The sequence below is a fragment of the Coturnix japonica genome, chromosome 4 (genome assembly GCF_001577835.2).
Source record: "Coturnix japonica isolate 7356 chromosome 4, Coturnix japonica 2.1, whole genome shotgun sequence".
Taxonomy (NCBI): Eukaryota; Metazoa; Chordata; class Aves; order Galliformes; family Phasianidae; genus Coturnix; species Coturnix japonica.
The window spans coordinates 76053754-76075803 of NC_029519.1; the positions used below are offsets into that span (position 1 = coordinate 76053754).

The 22050-nt window shown below is 39.9% G+C and overlaps 1 protein-coding gene across 6 annotated transcripts; it reads right to left on the bottom strand.

The window, feature by feature from the left end:
* Positions 1 to 2962: 2962 nt before the first annotated feature.
* Positions 2963 to 22042, bottom strand: TACC3 (transforming acidic coiled-coil containing protein 3). Of its 6 annotated transcripts, none has more exons than XM_015862705.1 (16): positions 21910 to 22042; positions 18089 to 18260; positions 17807 to 17949; positions 14393 to 15436; positions 13190 to 13295; positions 12562 to 12754; positions 11346 to 11392; positions 10396 to 10532; positions 10194 to 10305; positions 9331 to 9483; positions 6137 to 6213; positions 6000 to 6043; positions 5172 to 5332; positions 4262 to 4368; positions 3972 to 4092; positions 2963 to 3139 (listed from the first exon to the last, which is right to left on the bottom strand). In XM_015862705.1, the coding sequence occupies exons 2-16, from the start codon at positions 18257 to 18259 to the stop codon at positions 3071 to 3073; spliced, it is 2685 nt and encodes an 894-aa protein (XP_015718191.1). In that variant the 5' UTR covers position 18260; positions 21910 to 22042; the 3' UTR covers positions 2963 to 3070. The 6 variants fall into 6 exon arrangements, with proteins under 6 accessions (XP_015718191.1, XP_015718192.1, XP_015718195.1 ...); XM_015862706.2 differs by having other exon boundaries at positions 2991 to 3139; positions 14393 to 15433; XM_015862709.2 differs by lacking the exons at positions 17807 to 17949; positions 18089 to 18260; positions 21910 to 22042 and adding an exon at positions 16417 to 16509 and having other exon boundaries at positions 2991 to 3139.
* Positions 22043 to 22050: the final 8 nt, after the last annotated feature.

Consider the following 22050-nt stretch of genomic DNA (forward strand, 5'->3'; position numbering starts at 1 on the left):
TAGGAATTATAAAATAATAGATTAAGAAAATGATTGTGTGAATGTTACATTGGAGGTATATGTTGCATCCACAGGGAACAATAAGCCAAACCTTCCAAGCTGTTTAAAAATGCTGAAGTCAAAGGAGCAAAAAAAGTCAGCCACAACTTTTGACAAACATAAAAACTTTCAGCCTGGAAAACTATAAAGTAATACCTTGATATTAAGCTCTGGTAATTCATTCAAAAACTGCCCACTCATCCTCTTCAGCTTGCTGGTATTTATAGCCATCTCCATTCAAGTGGTGGTTGTCATCTCCTACATACCAACAAGCAGCAAACAGAAGAGCCTCAGGCAGATTTCACAACAGTGGTCATATATTACAGTAGAAGCACATGGTGTGCTATCTTCCAGTGCCTTACTGAAGTGCAGTTTCCATTACCGAATATCATTATACAACCAACCCTGTGTGTGTGTGTGTATATATATATATATATATATATATGGAGGTGGATGCATATTATATATATATATATATATATATATATATATATAATATATATAGGCTGAGGGACATAGAATATGCAACACCACTATATTCAAGTAACAGAACAAACAAGTTGAAAGGCTCTCCTCCCTTTGCTTAAGAAAATAATGGACCAGAGATATTCTATTTATGCAGTCAGAAGGTCTGTATATAGTTGGAATGAAACCAGGGGGAGACCTTTGATTGTTTTATGCTGAAGGAATAAAAGAAGGTAAGGAAGATTCCAGTACTCTCTTAAGCAGCACCTGCTTAAAGGTATGCAGAAAATACAGTCCCCCTACCCCACAACCATAGAGCACAAGAGCTAAACTAATAACAGTCTTCCAATCCTCTCTAAAGAACTCAATTATGTTGATCAGTGGTATCATACTAGTTTGATAGCTGTTGCAGTAAGCTACAGACAGCACTGCAACTACTTAATACACAGTCTGTTGGCACGTATCACTCTGCTGCTCTTCATCCTGCCCAATGGGAATCTACCAGGACAACAGTCTCATTAGCATTAAGCACTAGAGATGGACCTTCTCCATCTTCACAGTGTGCTGAAGCACATCCCTGTCAATTACAGCCAATATTTCAAAGAACAGCAGCTACATCTTGTGGACAGATTTAACATTGCAAGTTTATTCCTCTAGGAACTTAACAATGCAAACTCAGCTCTGTATGCATCTAGCCAGGGATTCTACTGAAGCAATCTAACCTTTTCTAGGCCTTTTTGTTTGTGCAAGACATACAAAGTGAACTCATACAGAACAATAATCACCTGCAAAGCAGTTTCTTCTTACACCCTTTCCCCTAAACCAAATAATCTGCCAGGGTCACCTGACCACACTGATGATATAACACCAGAAAGGAAAGAGCAGACCTTGGTGACTGCATGCTTTATCTTATCTAACTCTAACACCAACCAACAGCCTCAGTATTCACTAGTACTGTGAAAAAATCTGCTTCCATAATTAAAAACACATTAGCAAAACAGTTCATAAACTGAACCAAGCATAAATTCTCAGTTATGTTTAAGTCTGTTACAAAGGAATAACACAAGACTCAGCCTGGAGTTATCCCTGTTATCTGGCTGAGACAGTGAGAAAGCTTTGTTTTCATGGTCACAGACTTCTCCACTCCCACTTAACACTTCCTAAGCAACATAACAAGGCAGTTTCTGCAGGGGATCAGTATTCTGTGTTGTTGCTATTGATTTCACATTGACATTCCCAGATTAGCGTGGAAACCACAAAGAAAACATGCCATGAACTTGAAGTATGTTAATTAACTATATACTAACCTGCACCACTCTATGGGGTACTCCAGCCACATGCTGCTTCCAGTGCACATACCAATACTCATCAGTAGCTACCTAGCAAGTATAGATCCCAGACCTCTTAAGCACTGCTATTCAGTTCTTCCTCCTACCCTAGCAAACTACCCTTAACATATATAATGAAAGGGCTTCAAGTGTATTTAAGAACACACCCAGCAGCAACAACCCTTCTGAGAGAAAAATATGCAATCACTAGTTAAGCAAGTAAGAGAATGACCCCTCAGTAATACTAAAACAAAGCTGTAGCTGCTTGTGGTCTGTTAGGTAATAACAGCTTATTTAAAGTGCCTGCTAATGTCCTAATTAAAGCTGACTTCATCATGACATGTAACCTGCAGCCTACTGCAATTCTACAAGTTGTTCCACGAGGCAAGTATGAGCTCTGGATGGGTGATTAGCAAGTTAATAGCATCAGACTGAGGACTTTGATATCATAGTAATAGAGTGGAAAGCAAGTCTGTATTGTTATCCAGTCCCTTGGCTGCTTAGCTTGTCTAAAAACAGGCTCACTTCAGCTCAGTTATGAGTATGTACAGACATGTACACAGACAAATACAACACAAAATAAAAGCTGAAGTTGTAAGTTTTTACAGCACTAAATGAACAATCCCATCCCAAAGTTCAGGTTGCAAGTGCACAAAGTACAAAGTAGTTCTATACATTCTGCTTACTACTCACTGTCAGGATTAGTAATCGGCCTGGTTTGCTGCAAACATCGAGAAAGTCTGCTGAAGCTTCTCAACCATAAGCAATGTCCTTTTAGAATGAGGGAATATAAGTCACAACTGACAGGACAGAATTTCTGCATAAACTTTCAGTTCTTTCTAGCATCTGCTGGCAGGTCAAGTTCTGTTACAGTCCTGTATCTTTGGAATGTTTTGACTGAAATTAGAACAAAGTGCAAGATACAGACACGGCCCATGATGACCCTTATCAATAGAGCCAGATCATAACACAGGAGCTGTGTGCTCTCACACAGAGAAGAGACTGAGGATACAACTAAAAGCTTTTCCTTTGAGTGGCATACATCAAAATGCTACACAAGATGCTGACACCAAAAGCAGCAAGTGAACCTGTCAGTAAGTTGACATTTCCTGCAAGAGATACACAAGAAGTGCAAATTAAGTATTTTATTTTTTTTTCTCCACATACATAATTAAAAACAAGAATGAACACAGGACAGGAAATCAAAGAAACTAGACATATTTACAGAGACAACTGAGTTAGTCATCTTTTCCCATCTTCAGAATCAAGTCATCACAAATCTTCGTTAGTTCATCATTTTCTTTTGTCTGTTAAAGATAGAAAAAGAAGAGTTGCAGGTATGTGTAAGCTAAGTTAAAGGCAAGTAGTGACCTTTCCTAGCATACAACAGAAAGTTCACTTACATGCTAGCAAACTATATAGGTTTAACCCAAAGGACAGTCTACTTTGTAAAAATTCCCAAGAAGTGAGCTAAATTCACTGTACTTTCTGCTTCTGGATTTCCTTAGAAGAATTTGTCTATAAAGATCATAGGTACATGATTTTTAGACACATTCATTTTGTTAGGTATACTGACATTTGAAATGATAGCAACAATTTAGATCTCACAACACAGACATCTCTGTAGAACATTTCCACTTATTTGTTCCAGTAAATGAAACCAATGTGCCTTTAAGAAGCATCTTAAAACTTCATCTATGCAGTATGAAGACTGCAATCCAAACCAAGGATTTAGAGCCTGAACAACATTGAAAGAGTTTGTACTAGTACTAATGGCTTACAGAGTAAATGCTTATTAGATGTGCTAATTCAGACAGTTATTCAAGATTGTTCACAGCTTCTACTCTTGGAGATGCTTAAGTTTTAGAACACCATCTCCATTAGTAGTTCAGATGCAGCAACCTGGACTGATCAATTCTGTGACTCGTCTAAAGGAACAAGCCTTTCTGTTCCAAAAAAAGATCTGTATATACAAGGTGAGTCTTGACATACTTGACTTCTGCCTTAAGCTTCAATGCTTATTTCCCAAAGCCCACCTAGAGAGCAGTCTCCAAAACCAGCACACACAGTGGTACTGCTACAAGATCTCGAGGTAGTCTAAGGCAATAGCTTAAAGAGACTCATGGCATTTTGACAAACCTTTTGTTCAAGGCTCCTCTCTAAAGACTGGATCCTCATCTGTTCTTTGCGGAGACTGGCTTGTAGGGCTGCAGTTTCTGATTTAGCTTTGTTTCGTACCTGGGCAATTTCCTCATTTGCTCTGGAATTGAAGAAATACGGGCATTTATATTCAGACAGCATAGCAGAACAGTTCATAGAATCACACTAGTTCATTGTACTTGAACAGTAATAAGAAAAATATTTTAAGCCAAGATTTGGCATTAACGGGCCACATTTTACAGCAATTAGCTTTTTCTCATAGTACTTACTGTTGCAGCTTTTCTTCAGCATGTGCCTTTAGTGCCTGGTATCTCTGCTCTTCTTTCTTAATTCTAGCTAGATACTCTTCAGCACATTTTTTCAAAGCCTCTTCATTCTGACCCAGAAACATGTTTAGTTAGATTTTATGTACTTGTAGGTGGAAAAGTCTAACTCCATTTCACAAATCAGCTACTTAACCGTACCAAAATGACAGCATTTGCTCAGAATACTAAGTACAATTATCAACTTCCATAAAAGCATGGAAACAAGTCTAAGTCTTTCTACTAATTACAGCTCTTGAACTTAGCAATTCACTCTGCTTCTAAAAGATGCTTTAGTTCTGTGCTAAGGAAATAGCTTCTGAATTCCAAATGCAGCAATAGAAGGGATGCATGATAAAGGAAGTCATGCATAGGTTTATGTTAAATAAGCTTATGCAATTCATACAAGTCACCATAGTCTGTGATCCTTATTAGCTCCATTATTCCAGTCCATGGATATGTTTACCAGTTTAAGCTAAACAATCCAGTAAAGTATGAGTTTGACTTGTAATAGAAAACCTTCTTCAGCATCCATTCAGTGCTACGTATGCAAAAACAAGTTGCCCTCATGCAACAATTAGTTACATGGGATTTATTCTCTGTGCTTAACAGAAAAAATGATATGCATACAAAAGGAGAAAGCTCATTTTGTTTGAGGAAATCTTGTCTTCTAACAGAAAGTTCATCATCACACTTTAAACCAGACACTAAATATAACAGGTCATTTTTTAATCTTTAAAGCAGACAACTTGTTTTACAGGTAGTACATCCGCCATTCAATTAATGGCTGCAGAAGAAATTAGTAACTTCCTTTCCACCTTCAAAAGATCAGAAGGCTAATTTATCTTAAAAGATCGTTTGCTCTACAGCATCTTACTTTGCGGTAACCCTCCAGCACTTCTTTCTGTTTTTCAAAACGCTTGAAGAGTTCAGAGAAAGATTTCTCCATAGAGTTCAGATCTGAAATAACTTGCTGCTTCTCTTCCACTATCCTCTGTATTTCGTTCTTTGAAAGCTCCTTCTGTTTCTGAGAATCCTCTAAAGAAAGCAAAAGTAACAGGTTTAAACTCATACTAGTTGCTAAATTAGAATAAAGCTAGTAGTATGGACATGACCCTCACGCCTTCAACTCAACCCTTCTAAGGCAAGTTTTTGCTAGCACACCCAAACTATGTGTTCTACAGGTTAATATAACCTAACATGCTAGTGAACTCATTAGAAAAAAAAAACATAAATTTAAGCAAGGACCAGATTCGGCTAATTCAGCTTCCAGCCAGAACAATGTACCAATACATGTTCCATTTAATGTCTTCTTAACTTTGAAATCACAAATCTGATTGAATCAAGGGCCAGGTCTGTCCAGAAAGAACTCCTACTGACATCCCATCACTTAGTTAAGGCCAGATAATGAACCACCAAACAAGCTACAGGCAACTGGATCTGTCAGTTTTAATAAACTAGTAGTTCACAATTCACTGAAGAAGCAGAAAAGGTAAGATATGTTCATGCCTGACTACCAAATAATATCAGTATATAGCAATGTCTGGATAATTAGGGTTACAGTTCAATGCATACAAGTGCCTTGTCTGAAGCCTTACACTCACCCTGAAAGCATTTGAAAAGTTGATTATTTCAGAAGTGAAAGAGCATTAACTTCAGTCAGCAACTGCCCCAAAATGATTTGAAGTGTAAATACTGAACTTACCCATCATTTGGGTTATTGTACCTTCAAACTCTGCAACTACTTTTCTAAAAAAACAAAAAAAGAAAGAAAAAAAAAATTTAGACCATGACATAGAAAAAGCAGTTGGAATAAATAAGCAGGAAAAGTCAAACACTCACCCCATTTCCTTGTATTCCATATGAAGCTTGTGGTACTTCTTTTGCCATTCAAGAGTCTCCAACTCTTTCTCTTGAACCTTTAAGGTGAAAAGTAATAAACATTTATTTCTTGAACAGGAAGCGATACAAGGGTTGTTACTCAGAAGAGCCCAAAAGGTAGCCTAGTTATGCTTAAATTTCCCATGTCAAATTCCACGTTCCAAATAACAGATTCAAAATGAAATGTCTTATTACAAATGTGTCAAGTAAGAAGGAAATGTACCCGAAAACTAGATATCAAGCTTCTTGTTTGCCACTCAATGTTACCAATCTCTCAAATGTCCAGATGAGAGTAAGTTCAATTTATTCTGCTTAGCTACTCCATGCTACATGAAGGTCACTGTTCCCTGGCAAGTAATAGCTTGCCTAGTAATACCCTCTCAAGTAGCAAATATTCCCTTTATCTACAAGGCAGATAGAATAAGTCACAAAAACAGGAAAGGAAACAAATACTGAAATGCTATGTTGGTCAAGATTAACTTTGTTTAGAATACACACAATCCTCCTCTTAACACATGCCCAAATTTAAGATAATTCAGTTCATCTTAAAAATAACCACTTATTTCACACCAAATGAATCAAATCAGAACTCACAATTTTGTGCAAACTCCAGGAGTCCAGTTTTGTCCAGAAATTTTTATTAATAATTATGTCAAAAGTGTGATATCATTCTTTTGGAGAAATAGAATTTCCTAATAGCCATCCTGAATCTCCCCTGTACAACTTGAGGCTATTCTCTCTGGTACTATCACTAGTTACATGAGAGAAGAGGCTGATCCCAACCTCACAACAACCTCCCTTCAGATAGTTATGGAGAGCAATAAGGCCTTCCCTGAGCCCCCTCTTCTCCCGACTAAAGAACCCAAGCTCCCTCAACCACTCCTTATAAGACTTGTGTTCTCACAGCTCCATTGTCCAACTCCAGACACACTCCAGGACCTCAACATCTTCCTCACAGTGAGGGGCCCAAAACTGTACACAGTACTTGAGGTGCAGCCTTATCAGTGCTATATAATTCTATCCATTCTGAAGTGCCACAACAGCTGGATTAACAGTCGAGCCTTTTGCTGCAACTAAGCTGACATGCTTAAAATAGTTCTTTGAAGTGAGAGATGAGAGCACCACATTTAAGATATTCCAAGCTTTACTCTCTGCTCTTTTCCAAACTCTGTTTTAGATCTGATCCTTACCAGAGCCACAAATTTACCGCTTCACAAACTGGACAACAAGTTGGGTAAAAGCATCCTCTTAAGTGAGAATCAGAAAGCAATTTAAGTTACCCTCAGAGAAGTTAAGTTTTTCTTGTTTATTGCTTTGTTTACTCTAAAGTGAAATTAAAACTATAAAGCAGCAAAGGGCCACAGGTCATCATCATAACCATCATTAAGGGTATTTAGTGTTCTTAGTGTCACCAGCTGCAGTATTGTTGACCAGGAATTCAGAATGCTGTTTTCTCAAGGTCATTTTGAAGTGATAACTAGCTTTAAGGAAATTTACATTTAAGTACAGCTATTACATTACTCAGCAATTTAAGAGGAGGCTCAGGGGGATCTCACCAATATCCATAAACACTGGTTCAAAGAGCCAGGCTCTAGTCAGTGGTGCCCAGTGCCAAGACTGGGGACACTGCAACACAAACCAAAGCACCGGAAGCACCTCTGAACATCAGCAAGGACTTCTGTGGCTGGGCAACCCATTCCAGTGCTGTTGAGAGTTGTGGAGTGCCTCTTTGGAAACCTTCAAAAGCCATTTGAACACAGTCCAAGGACTTCAAAGAGCAGGTTGCCTATTTCAGTAATGAAGTTGGATAATGTGCTTTCAGAGATCCCTGCCAACCTCAGCCAACCTGTGATTTAAAATCCCAACTCCTTCATCAGTGGAGAGTAAATTAGATATTTTTACTTATTTTATTAGCTGGACATATTGATATGCTTCCCCACTGCACAAGCAAAACCAACCAATCACCACAATCACTGCACTGAATTACCATTAAAGATTTTTCTTGTGTTACAGAAATTATGATATGAAAAAAAGCCCCCTCCTTCTCACTGGCAAGAACAGACTTCTCCTAGGTAATGAAATAAAAAGCATTCTAATAATGAAATGATTTGAGACTTAATATCAATTTGATAATGGATGATTTTTAATACTGATGAGTTCTAAAGTAGAAAACCACTGAAAATTACCCCTGCCATGCATCCTTAGATGCTAGCTCTGAGGAGTTCACAGAATCACAGAATGACCTGGGTTGGAAGGGACCTCAAGGATCATGTAGTCCCAACCCTCCTGCCTGGCAGGGCCACCAAACATACACCTTTACTAGATCAGGTTGCCCAGGGCCCCGTCCAACCTGGTCTTGAACACCTCCAAGGACGGGGCATCCACAACCTCCCTGGGCAGACTGTTCCAGGACCTAACCACTCTCCTAGTGAAGAACTTCCCCCTAACATCCAACCTAAATCTTCCCTCTTTCAACTTAAAACCATTTCCCCGTGTCCTGCTATTGTCAGCCCTTTCCAAGAGTTTACTCCCCTCCTGGGAGTAAGTTCCCTTCAGGTATTGAAAGGCTGCAATGAGGTCACCCCGCAACCTTCTCTTCTCCAGGCTGAACAAACCCAGCTCCCTCAGCCTGTCCTCATAGGGGAGGTGCTCCAGCCCCCTGATCATCTTCCTGTCCCTCCTCTGGACCCTTTCCAAAATCTCCATGTCTTTCTTGTACTGAAGACTCCACACCTGGACACAGTACAACAGATGGGGCCTCACAAGAGCAGAGTAGAGAGGGACAATCACCTCCCTATCCCTGCTGACCACCCCTCTCCTGATGGAGCCCAGGATCCCATTTGCTTTCCGAGCTGCCAGAGTGCACTGCTGGCTCATGTTGAGTCTTTCGTCCATCAGAACCCCCAGGTCTTCCTCTGCAGAGCTGCTCTCAAGGACCACTCCTCCCAGCCTGTACAGGTGCCTGGGGTTCTTCCGGCCCAAGTGCAAAACCAATAGTTCTATACCTACTGGTCCTATCAAGCAATAGCAAGCTTTTCTGGATGAGATGTTGATGTCAAGTATGATGGATAGAATTGCCAAGTGTAGAAACCTACAAAAGGTAATCTAAACAAAAGAGATTTTTCAGGGCAATACAGAGTCAAGGGTCACCTTACCTCTCTTTTAACCAGTTCAACAGCTGCATCCATATCTTTTTGACTATATTTCAGCACATCTACAATAGCATCCACTGCAGTGTTTGTGGAAGCAATAAAAGGGAGTGGAGAAACATCACATGCCAGGGAGTCTGGAATTATGGGACCAGGGTCCTGTAAAGAGACAAAAATTGAGTTCTAAGTGGTTCTGATTTTCATGTAGTCATTAGCTGCTTGAAGGTTATTTAATACTAAATCCATATATTAAGAATCTTCATCCTAAAATACACCCATAAATTAGTTACCATTACCTTTCCTACCTTGTTGGTATACTATAGGACAACATAATAAAGGTGTAATGAAGTGCTATCCACCAGTTCTAACAATCAGAAACAAGACAGACAGCATGCTATTCCCCACCAGTAAACAACCTTTCAGGTTTAAAAACTATGCACAGATCACTTCATGTAAGTGTTTTCATTGCTCTAAGTTTTATACTGTATGGCATCAAATTTAATCAGTGAAACACTTCTCATCTCAGCAGTTCTATTAAAACACAAGCTTGTCTTTCTTTCACAGCTTTAGCAACATGCAAAGGATTGCTTTGATTAAAGCATTCTTAAGAACAGTTCAGAAACTCCTACTAGACCATGTGTAACACCACCAGCTTCAAACAAACAAGAAAATTTATACTAGAATATTAAGTACATCAAAAGTTCAACTTCATATAGTGGGTATCCAACCTCTTTAAGATGGCAGTTTAAATAAGCATTAAGTACTCTGCAATCCTTAGAAGTTCAGCATAAATCTTAACTCCATGTTCCAGCTGACCCCCGTCCCCAAATTATCAACATGAAACTTCACATAATTCCAGACATCCTTACAGAAGTTGTAAATGTTCCTAGAAGATCTAGTCCTTTTGGTTTTTCCTCATTTTGAAGACTTAATGCAGGCTTCTCAGTTTCTTCAAGCAGATTGCTTAAATCAGAAATAGGGCTAAAAATGAACAAACATATACGATTATATTTAAGTGCTGTGTTTCCTTGCAAAGCTATTCACTACAGGCTAGATTAAATCAATACCTACCCACACTGAAGTGGAGCAGTCATGATATTCGTGTTTGCTTCAGTAGTACCTAAAATTGGTTCCTTTCTAGGACTGTCTCTCAGCAGAGGATCAAACTTCAAATACAACGATTGCTTCCTCAAAGCAGACTCTTTGAACTGAGGAGAAAAGGCACAAAGTGGCAGATTTGCTGCTTTGTAGATAAGCTCCCACCGTCCCACCCTCCCCACACACAAATAGTCCTCCAGAGGGAGGGTGAGTCTATTCTTGTGTGGCCAGAGCATTGTTTGCTGGAGAAAAATACTTAGGCTTGTGGGCACTGAGTTCTTAAGTCCTTATGTAACATCAAGTGATCTCAGTCCTCTGTTCATAGATAAAACCAAAAGGACAAGTTTATATTAACTATTCAAAACCAGCAGAAGATGCTAAAAGATGAAGATGGCACTGTAAGCTGAACAAGCAGTCTCAGGACAAACACAAAACTAAAAAACACTTTCAGCTCAGTATGTTCATTGTATATTCAAAGCCACACCTACTCTGGCTCAAAGCAGGGGAAAAAACCACAGAGCTAAACTGACTGAAATATGACATGCCCAATTTAGAGACAGACTTCCTGAAAATGCCCATAAAACAGAGGAGCTTAAAACTTTTCAAAGCAATGACCTTTCATTCTCTTCTTGTTTTGGCAACCAGCGATGGGAATATCATCCATCTGTCCTTCACCAGCGTAAGGAAAAAAAAAGCACCTCTGCAAACTGGAAACACAGGACCTCTGATCCTTAGGCAAAATTACTTATAACCACATTTCCTCCCCACCACTCCATGCCTTATAGACACATTCCTGTGAAATAGAACCTGTATTTCTGTGAACAAGTTCAAAGCCAAGCTACTTCATGACAACATTTAAGGCCTGACAATTTCCTTTTTCCTCAGTCAGGGAAGAAACCAAAACATTTCAATACCATACTTACAGATGAAGTTCCAAATTGCTCCAGATAGTCTATGCCCATTCCGAAAACTGGAAAATAAATTATATGACAGTACTGTATCTTCACTGTTTCTTACAGAAACATCTACAGTCTGAAACAGATATGCTTGTGCATACAGCAAGTATAACTCTATTCTCATGAGGTGTTTTATTTTAGCAGATGGAAAACTAACTCAAACTGGAAAATAAAACATTTGACAGTTTTCTAAACTAAATTTATAGCCACTATTTGTCCCCAAATAGCTGCAAGAAATTCTGCTGTTCCACAATTAGAGCATCAAGCATACTCAGACATTTTTCTCTTCTATACAGTGCCTCAAAACAGCATGACTGTTAATCACATCATTAAAATTAGTAATAGCTTAAGCTGAACAATGAAGATGTCACTGTTTCTCAATGTACTGATCTCAGTTAGGTATTAATATAAGTGTCAGACTGTACTTCAATCATTTGCACATCCTTCCACACAACAATCCTACAAGGAATATTTCCAGGTGTTTTACAGCTATATGGTAACCATTCAAGACACACATGTAAGTGCAGAAAGACCATTCACATTGCAGTGATTAATCAGTACTGCAAGCCCTCTGAATAACCTACACAACTCAGTGACAGGTAGTTGCATAGCTCTAGTGCTCTCAATCTAGAAAGCCCTTAATACTAGAAATATCAGAAGTTATTTTTAAGGACAGATAGTTAAACAGAGAACTGCCACCAAAGCTCCAACAATATTGTATCTATACCAGACTAAGACTCATTTTAGCTGGCAGCTGACTGCTAATAGTTAGCTATCTGAATTTAGCTTAATCCAGAGAAAGTTATGAGTAAACTGAGGTGTTTCCCAGCTTGATAGTTCCAGTGTTTACTCCTTCTGAAAGAGTAAAATGGAATACAATAAAAGCTAAAAATCAATGTCAAAATCGAAAAGAAATAAATACACAGATGTTATAATGATAATGACCACTCAGAGGGTGGTGACACACTGTAACAGACTGCCCAGAGAGGTTGTGGATGCCCCATTTCCTGGAGGCATTCAAGGCCAGGCTGGATGTGGCTCTGGGCAGCCTGGTCTGGTGGTTAGCAACACTGCCACATAGCAGGGGGCTTGGAACTAGATGAGCATTGTGGTCCTTTTCAACCCAGGCCATTCTATGATTCTCCAAATGTTTTCCCACTTTATACTAGAGGACTTCCCTTACCTTCTGCTGATGGTCTGAAGAGCTCTTCAGGTTCAGCACTAGCTGTCTTCTGATCTGCTGTCATTTCATTTCTGTGAGAAGCAGGTTTAATTTCTTCTGCAGACACTGACCTTCTTCCACTGTCAGCAGAAACTAAATTAGCTTGAGAGGGGACTTTTGCTGGAGACATTTTAGATGGGGTTATTTGTTTCTCCTGAAGAGAAAAGAACATCCCTTTTTACTGTTGAAATAATAATTTAAATGCAACATGAAAATCACAATAATGATCAGATTGGTTTGCCACAAATTATCTCAGCAGCCAGCATAATAAGCCTCAGTTATTCACAGACAGAAAGTAAACAGTACCAACATAAAACTACAGGAGTCACATTCTAAGAATCCACACCCTTGCATTTGTCCTTATATGCAACTGCTGATGGAAAAAAAAGATACCACATACCAAGGTACCAATTGTCTGTCTTCTGATGTTACCTTCAAAAGAGAAGCCTGTACAGTTCATATTCACTCTAGAACTGGGTGAGATTCATGAAGAATAATTCTCCAGTAAAATAGCAAACATGGGTTTGACAAAGTTAAATGGCAAAGAATGTTGTTTCATGGAACAGCTTGGTGAGAATCTTTTGCATACCTTAACCATGGATGGCCCTCCTGGAAGACCAATTTGTCCTTGAACTTCCAGCTTGTCTTCTTGCTTTGGTGGCTCATCTTCTACCACATTTTGTTTGTGGATTTCCCTTGGGAGGGGAAGAGAAAAAAAAAAAAACATTAAAAAAAATAAATCAAGTCCCAGTCACAGATTGTTTTGATTTTTTATTTATTTTTAAATCAGATACTGAGCAAAATAAGCTTCATTGAGAGTTTCTATTGCCATGTACAGGAAGCATCCAGGAACACAGAGATGTAAATTCAGTCTCGCCTGGTGACAACTTAAATGAAAGGAAGCCCTCCTTCCATAAGCAGCAACTTTACATGGGAAGCAGAAAAATCACAGCAGTTTCACTTGGCCCTATTCACTTAACATTCTACCCATTTCCATCCGAGAAGCCTGAAATTTGCTGTTGTTTTTTCGTTTAATTAAGAATAGAATGACAAGCATCCCACTACTCTTCCCACTAAAATAATGCTACGATTACTGATTTAAGCCACCTAACTTCACTAGAGAGGTCCATTACTTCAGTTGCTGATAACAGCACAGCCATAACTTTTCACTTCAGGTAAGCAACTGGTTTATGTAATGCTGTAATGCTGCCATTTTAATAGTTAAGCTTCCTAGGAAAGGCGGTACAGCATTTCCCATTCTCAAGCATAAAAACTTGTTTCATCTGGTGCCAAAGTGTAACTTTTGTGACAAGCATTTTTATGGCAAATATAATTCTGCTGCAAAGAAACAGCACCTCAAAGCTCAACAGGGACACAAAGTACAGAACAAAACTGCCCAGTTCCTTCACAAGCTGCATAATATGCAATACTGCCTATTGATTCTTTTGAGATATAACAGTTGTTAACCAACACCACTCATTTTACTCCAGTCCTGGGTTATGAAGAGAGCCGCTTATGGAGAGACCCAATTATTTAGTCTTGCCATTTTAGCTTTATCTCCCTGCCCTCCAGATTTAAGAATACATTTTGACTATAGCTAGCCACATGGAGATGCTTTCTCCAGTAAGGCCTCTGCTGCAGAATACTGCATTAAAAGTTACAGAATACAATACAAGCCAGCCATCCTTGGAGGGAGGAAGTCAAGGAGGTGCAGTAGCCCAGTTCTTATGAGACAGATATAATCTTCCTTCACACAAGGTACCTTCATATTCAGTTACACAGAATTACTTACGGACTTGGTTCTTTTTTCTCAACAATTTCACAGCTAGTTGGTCTGTTATCCTGCTCCACTGGAAGATGCTCCCTTCTTGGTGGGATACTGTCCTGCTCCTCTTGCTGAGAAACTGTTTGAGAGCTGGGTTCAGAACGCTCAGGTGAGGTGGAAATTTTAGAGCCTCCCCCAAATGGATTAAAGTTTGGATCATCAAGTTTGTCCCAGTCAAACTTATAGGATGCTCTAGGAACAGGAGCTTCATCTTCCACATTACTTTTGTTTTCCACTTCAGTATTCTCTGTTTTCGGTTTGGTATTAAAAACTCTTTTGGAAGGTGGCTTAATTCCAGTTCTTTTACCCAGTTTCTTAGGAGGTGGTTTTCTAACACTGGTGTTATTATCAAAGTCAAATTCCAGTTTTACTGGTCCAGCCTTAGTGGCACCAGGCTTTTCTGCAGGTTCCCCTTTGGAGACAGCAGGCTGTTCTAAAGGCTTCAACTCTTCTGCTGAAGCTTTTTCTGGTACAGGAACATTTTGAAGCTTCGATTCCCCAGTTTTGGAGGAAGAGGGCACATCCAAACTAGGAAGATCCAAATTGCCAGACTTATTGATATCGCTTACTTCTCTGGAAGGAGACTCCTGCAGAGAGCCAGTGATGGCTTGCTTTGGGAACAGATCAGGTTTACTAGACTCCAATTCTAACAGAACAGACTTTTTTCCAGAGGAAATAATATTATCACTAGGGTACTCTGTACTCGTAGCTGTTGAAGGAGAAGCCGTATTATCCAATGGAAGGGAATTGCTACTTTTTTCAGAAGTTTTCTCAGGGCTGCTAGATACTCTTACAGGAGACTTCTGCAGATTCCCAGGGGAGTTCTGCAGCTGCACTGAACTCTGAAAGGGATTGATGTCATCTAGGTTATCAAAATCAAGACTGTAGGAACCTCGGCTCTTCACTGGCATCTCATCATCTGGATAAGGAGCAGCGCTGACTTTCTCTGGCATTTGTTTATTTATCTCTGTATCACTTGCTTCAGCTTCAGTCTTCTGTTGACTTATGCTGCTTTAAAAAAAAGTCAGATCACATTATATAGTAGTTGTTTTTTAAGATAGCATTCATACAGTATTTAAAGACATACACAAGCAGCTTTTCTCAGATAATGTTTTGCTTTGCTTTTTCTTAAGTGTAATAAGAGAGCTGACAGCAAAATAATATCCAAACAACAAGAATTCAGTTAATACTAACAGTCTGAAATCACGAAACAGCACAGGTTGAACTACAGGAAGATCAATCCTTGAAGGCACTTGGTATTCTCAAGCTATCAGTTCTGCACACAGCTATGTTGCCTTATGCCAGCCATATCCATATGTGTATATGGATATTTCCATTTTACTATATTCAGAAATATACACTGCTTATGGGTTATTAACAACAAGCACTTTGAATACCAGAACAAGTAGTATATTTTTCAGTAAATTCATCCATGAGTCATGACAGACTCACAAGACTAGGACCAAACAGAAGCATGACTCAGATTCTCTCATTCTAGTCATTATTTTGTCATAGCAGACCTTTTTTTCCCCCCACTTAAAGTATACACCACCATATCAGCCATGTATGTAGCCAAACAGATTCTGGACTTAGGGACTCTAAACTGCATGCAGCAGCAGAGCTGAAGAGCAACAAACGAGTTCACTACAGTAAGGAGAAGAAAGAAAAGAAAGTTTAAGATGCTCTAGCAGATTCAACACATTAATGAACAAGTTTGAGTATTCACTACCACCGGGTATTTTAAAAGTTATCGCTGTCTGTGTTACTTCCCCAAACTCAACTTCTGAGGCTATGCCTCAGACCACAGAGAGTTAAGCCATTACTTCCTGAAACAGGATTTCCTCCCATTGTTTTGTCCCTGGACAAAGTAGATATTTCTATGTGCCATTCATATCTCCTGTAGAGAAAAACACGATTAAAAGCCACTCAGTAAAAACACTACTTCGATAAACCTGAAAGCAAAAGCAGGAGAGAGAGTTCAGAGTTCTTACCGCATTTGAGAGCCTCTTCCCTGCAATAGCTCAGCCCCAGACTTGTTCAACTACTAAAGGCCCCTCCCATTCTCCTTCAGTGCTTAACCTAATAAATGCCAGTCAAGAGCAAGACATCTGCTAGAAACTGTAATTACTTCGTTAGTTAGAACTAGCATCCTTCAGCAACATTAAGTTCTTCTGTTTACTTGTTACAAGCAAATCTGAATAGCTTACAAGTAGCAAGGATATGCACATAAATGCAACATCTTGACACGCACTGGTGCACCTAGAACCAATTAGATGCCTTTTTAACATGCTTGAGCCATATGTACTTGATTTTCATTTATTCCCTTAAATACTATGTCTGAAATGAACACAATATTACTTAAAAACTACGGTGGCTGGATTAGAGGCACTTTTCTGAACAAGAGTATACATACAAATTAATAGTTGAAGCAAATGAAAACATTTAAGGAACACATAAGTGTTCTCATCTTTCTCCCTCCTCCCTGCCTGAAATACAAGAAATTGAGAAGGGTACAGGATAGCTGAAAGAACCAGATATACTTCCTTGAAGATGACAAAACTGAGGGCTAAGCCTTCTTGCCACTGGGCACTATAGATGCCAGATGTTTGCACAAGTTTAATGAAGGGTGGGAAAAAAATTGTAAGAATGACATGCATTGAGGCCCATCTATTTAAATAGCAGTCATACCACAGGAACATTATGCCATTATAGCAATATTTTAAGTAAAGGAGAGGTTGCAAAGCCCTAAAGTGTGATACTACAGAACTTGTGCTCTTCTCCAGACAGATTCCAAGAGCTTCCTTGAGACCCAGGCTAATAGATTATCCTTGGGATTGAAGTTCTATTCACTGTGTTATTACATTTAACTTAATCTTAGCACTCATTGACTCAAGGTGTCAATTTCAGCAAACCATTCATATGATATTTGTGAGAAGAAAGTCTGAAGAGATAAAACAGCACTTAACATACAAGCTTTAACATCTCATCATAAGTTAATCTTATTCAATTAACTCTAGGATTCTCTTGATCCATGAAAACCTCACTGAATGAAGCAGCTCTGTATTCCATACCTACCATGCCTCTTTTCTACAAAATTAAGTATCTATAATGTAACAGATATACCCAGGAAATCAGTTAATAAAGGGCTTAAAAACACAGTTCAGTATTCAACATTACAACCAAGATAACACTTTCTTAAAGTAATCAATTAGCTTTGAAAGAGATTTGCATATCAAAGTCAGCACTGACTTAGGTTCTTTCACACAGCTTCCATCTTGTCATACAGTTTTAGAATGTAAATACACACGTTTATAATAGGGGGAAATTAACTTCATTATGTCCCACATTGCTAATACTACAAGCAGTGAATACATTACTTACCCAGCACTGATGGGCATAGATAGATCATCCTGCAAGGCTTCGCTGCAATCATCAGGCGTGAAAGTAGAATCAAGTTTGTCTGTCATGGTAGGACTTAATATTTTTCGAGACTGAGGATCTCTTAGAGGAGTTTGAAAGGTTACCTTTAAGAAAGGGACAAGAGGGCAAGGGAAGGAAAAAGGAAGGACATGAATACCAGTATATTTTCAAGCTCTGAATACCACATATATTCAGTACTGTAGATCATAGAAGAATATACTCAATATGAAAGCAAAATTTTACCTTCATAGCTTTTGCCACGCTTTTTGGTGGCAAGTTTTCTTTCTGGGACAGGCGCAGAATAGAAGGCCTCCCTGTAGGTTCCGGTTGTGCAAAGTAAAAGCTGCAGTCTTCCGCTGTTAGATCATCACTGACGTTTTCTCCATTTTCTGCATTTAAGATCTGCAGACTCATTCTATGATATCAACACACAACAGCAGACCATGAATGAGAGGGTGTGGTCACCCAGATGGACTTTTAGATAACTGAGAAGTTGGAAGCCTGGCACTGGATAGAAGAAAAAAAATCCACAACCCACCAAACACAAACAGCACTTCAAAAGCAATCTTAAAAGTATTCAAGATCCTCACGTTAAAAGGTCCATCTCCATACTCTTAAAGCATCTAAATACAGCACCTGACCAGCCTCACTGCTTTTGCTAGTTGTCTAGCAAATTAACTGCTGATATTATGTTTTCTACTTAACATACAACCCTACTAATTAAGCTGCCCATCCTTTAAAGGGAGCTCTATCGTGTGCTTGTTTCTTCATTCCAAACCCCTTAAAAACCAGTAGAGGCATTCAGTCACATCTCATGTAAATAGGGTAAGACCACATGAATAAAACAGAGAAATGACCAACATTTCTACACTGTTAATCAGCAAAAAGCAAAAGAAATATGTTTAGTTAGAATGTATTTAGGATCAGAGTTCCGAATAAGATTAATTGGAGGGGAGAAAACTCTTCGAAAGGGCTGAAAATAGCAGGACACGGGGAAATGGATCCAAGTTGAAGGAGGGAAGATTTAGGTTGGATGTTAGGGGGAAGTTCTTCACTAGGAGAGTGGTTAGGCCCTGGAACAGGCTGCCCAGGGAGGTTGTGGATGCCCCGTCCTTGGAGGTGTTCAAGACCAGGTTGGACGGGGCCCTGGGCAACCTGATCTAGTAAAGGTGTATGTTTGGTGGCCCTGCCAGGCAGGGGGGTTGGAACTACATGATCCTTGAGGTCCCTTCCAACCCGGGTCATTTTGTGATTCTGTGTAATTCAGCTTTTTCTTGCACTGTCTGAACATATGCTGCTTTTGTGAAGCACATGGTACTTCAGAATCCTTTGTTGTATAGACATTACTAGTATGCAAATCTGGTGGGGAAAAATAATAATAATAAAAGTATGTAATTCATCAAATGCTGCTCTTATATTAGACATGCACAAAAGCTTTACTAGGCTGCAAAGTACTAGGAAAATTAGGTAAGTCTAAGTGTGAAGGACTTGAAACTAAAGCTTACAGAATAAGTTAGAGATAGACAAAGAATATTACAGGTGGCCCAGGCAATCTACTAAGTTTTACATACATGAACTCTGTCTACATTTTATTCCCATCAGGATCACCTCTATTTTAAAGCATTAAAGAAATGATATTCTATGATGCTACTGCTAAAACCAAAATAGAAGTTGAAAAGGACCAGATCACAGAAGGCATCTTATGCCAGATCTGGGCATAGCCAATGTCCACCATGGACCACTCCTGAGAAGCACTTATTTAACAAGCCACAAGCAAATCAATTTCTTTCAGAAGAATGGAGGTGTTAAATGGGTTGCACACAGGATCTAGGCAAGAAAATCAGGATCCTCAGGTAGGAAAGTTGGCTTTCTGCAATGGGGATAAGCATTTAGGAAGAACTTCTCTACAGAAAGGGTAGTTAGGTACTGGAACAGGCTCCACAGGGAGGTGGTTGAATCGCCATCCCTGGTTGTGTTTAAGAGCCGTTTGGATGTGGTGCTCAGGGACATGATTTAGTGTAGGGTTTTTAGAGTTAGGGTACTGGTTAGGCTGCGGTTGGACTTGATGATCTTCAAGGTCTTTTCCAACCTGGGTAATTCTATGATTCCAAATGATCTCAGATGGTTGATGTGAACAAGCAACTGATTATTAGCTTCCTTGCCCACATTCTGTCATGTAGTCAGTAAAATTAGACTCCAAATGATTGTTTTCATTATCATAAAGTGGGATTCTCCCACTGAAAACTCTTATGTTTTCAGGCTCATTGTCCTTGTATACTCAAATTTCACTGCTTCAATCTCTGCACATTCTTCCCTACTATTACATTAATCCTTATGAGAAAGTCCTGCTTTCCACTGAACTCTACTGCTTCGTCTGCAATACTGACAGTTTTAATCAGCAATGGAATGCAAATGATACAGAAGCAATGGCAAACAAAGAACACCTCTGTCTTCTGCTTCTTCATTTCTTCTTTAGCTTTCACCACACTCAAGTGATTTTATGTTATTATACAAAAATAAATGTACATTAAATCATAGAACTCAAAGTAAAGAACTACTTTGCTTCCCTTCATTGGGAACTATAATTCAGACAGCAGATCAACTAAATACTTAAAGACCATCTAGATTAAAGACCGTCTAAAGCCACCATCTAAGACAGGCTCCATAAGCAGGGAAAACTCATTTAGAGACAATAGTTTTATCAGTTCCCTCAAGTCAACACACACAAGTTTCGTTTTTAAAGGGCCCTAAATTCTCCCCCTATTACAGCCACTCAGATCACAGAATTGTTTGAGTTGGAAGGGACCCTTAGAGGTCATCTAGTCCAACTCCCCTGCAATGATCAGGGACATACACAGCACAGTCAGGTGCTGAGTCCCATCCAGCCTGACCCTGAATGTCTCCAGAGATAAGGCTTCCACCACCCATCTAAGCAATCTGTTCCAGGCCTTCACTACCCTTATCATAAAAAGTAATGATAAAAAAAATCCTTGTATACAATCTAAATCTCCCCTCTTTCAGTTTGAAACCATTTCTCCTCATCCTATCAAAGCAGATCCTGCTATAGAATATGTCCCCTTCTTTCTGAATCTGAAGGGCCACCATCAGGTTCCCCCAGAGCTCAGCTCTCTCAGCCTGTCCTTGTAGGGAAATTGCTCCATCCCTTGGACCACTTTTATGGCCTTCTTCTGGACACACTCCAACAGGTCTATGTCTCTCTCCTGTACTGAAGATGACTGGCCACAACACTCCAGACTCTAGAGAACTCCTGGCTTTCAAATCATTTCAGGAAGGAAAAGATGCAGCAGCTTTAGCCAAAAACAGGCTGGGATGGAAGCTGAAACAGAGCTGCAGCCCTATGGGTTCTGCTGTCTGCCCTGCCCACAGCTTGTAGGGAACAAAAGGCTGCCACAAACCAGAGGCAGCCGCCCTTAGCAATGCTTTAAGGAGGGAGGACAGGCAAAAAGGGACTCCTCTATCCTATCCTCACAGTTGTCCAAGGTGGCCTGCAATGCTCTTGAGCTACTCTAGACCACGAGGAACCCTTCAACCCCACATCACCCACCATGAAACTCACTGGGGTGCCCTCTGCTGCCCTAATAACCGAGAAACCCACCAGACCTCATCCTTGGAGGTGTTCAAGGCCAGATTGGATGGGACCCAGGGCAGCCTGGTCTAATATTGAATGTGGAGGTTGGTGGCACTGTCTGGGGTGTGGAGCTGGCAGGGATGGGGGGGAAGGGGGAGGAAGATGGAGATTAATGATCTTTGAGGTCCCTTCCAGCTCAGACCATCCTGTGATTCCAATTCCACAGGCCCACATGGACATAGTACCACACCTGTACCCTATTACCCTATTCTTACCGCAATTCAGCCCTACCAAAGCCCCATACTGAGGCAAACCCAACACGGAGAAGCCCCCCCCATCCACCTCCAAGCCCACAGAGCGATCCCCGAGCTTAATATCAGCCTATTTTTCCCCCAAGCCACGAGATCCCAACCCAACAACCCCCCATAGACCCCAATGAAGCAGGTTGATCCCCCATAGCGGCTCCCCCTCCTACCTGCCGACAAAGGGCCAGACCCGCACCGCGATCCGCTCCGCCACAACCGCCTCAGGATTTCAAACTTCAACGGCAAACTCCAGCCAACCAATGAGAAAGCGGCATTCGGAAATCGCTGTCCAATCCGGAAAGAGTTTTGAG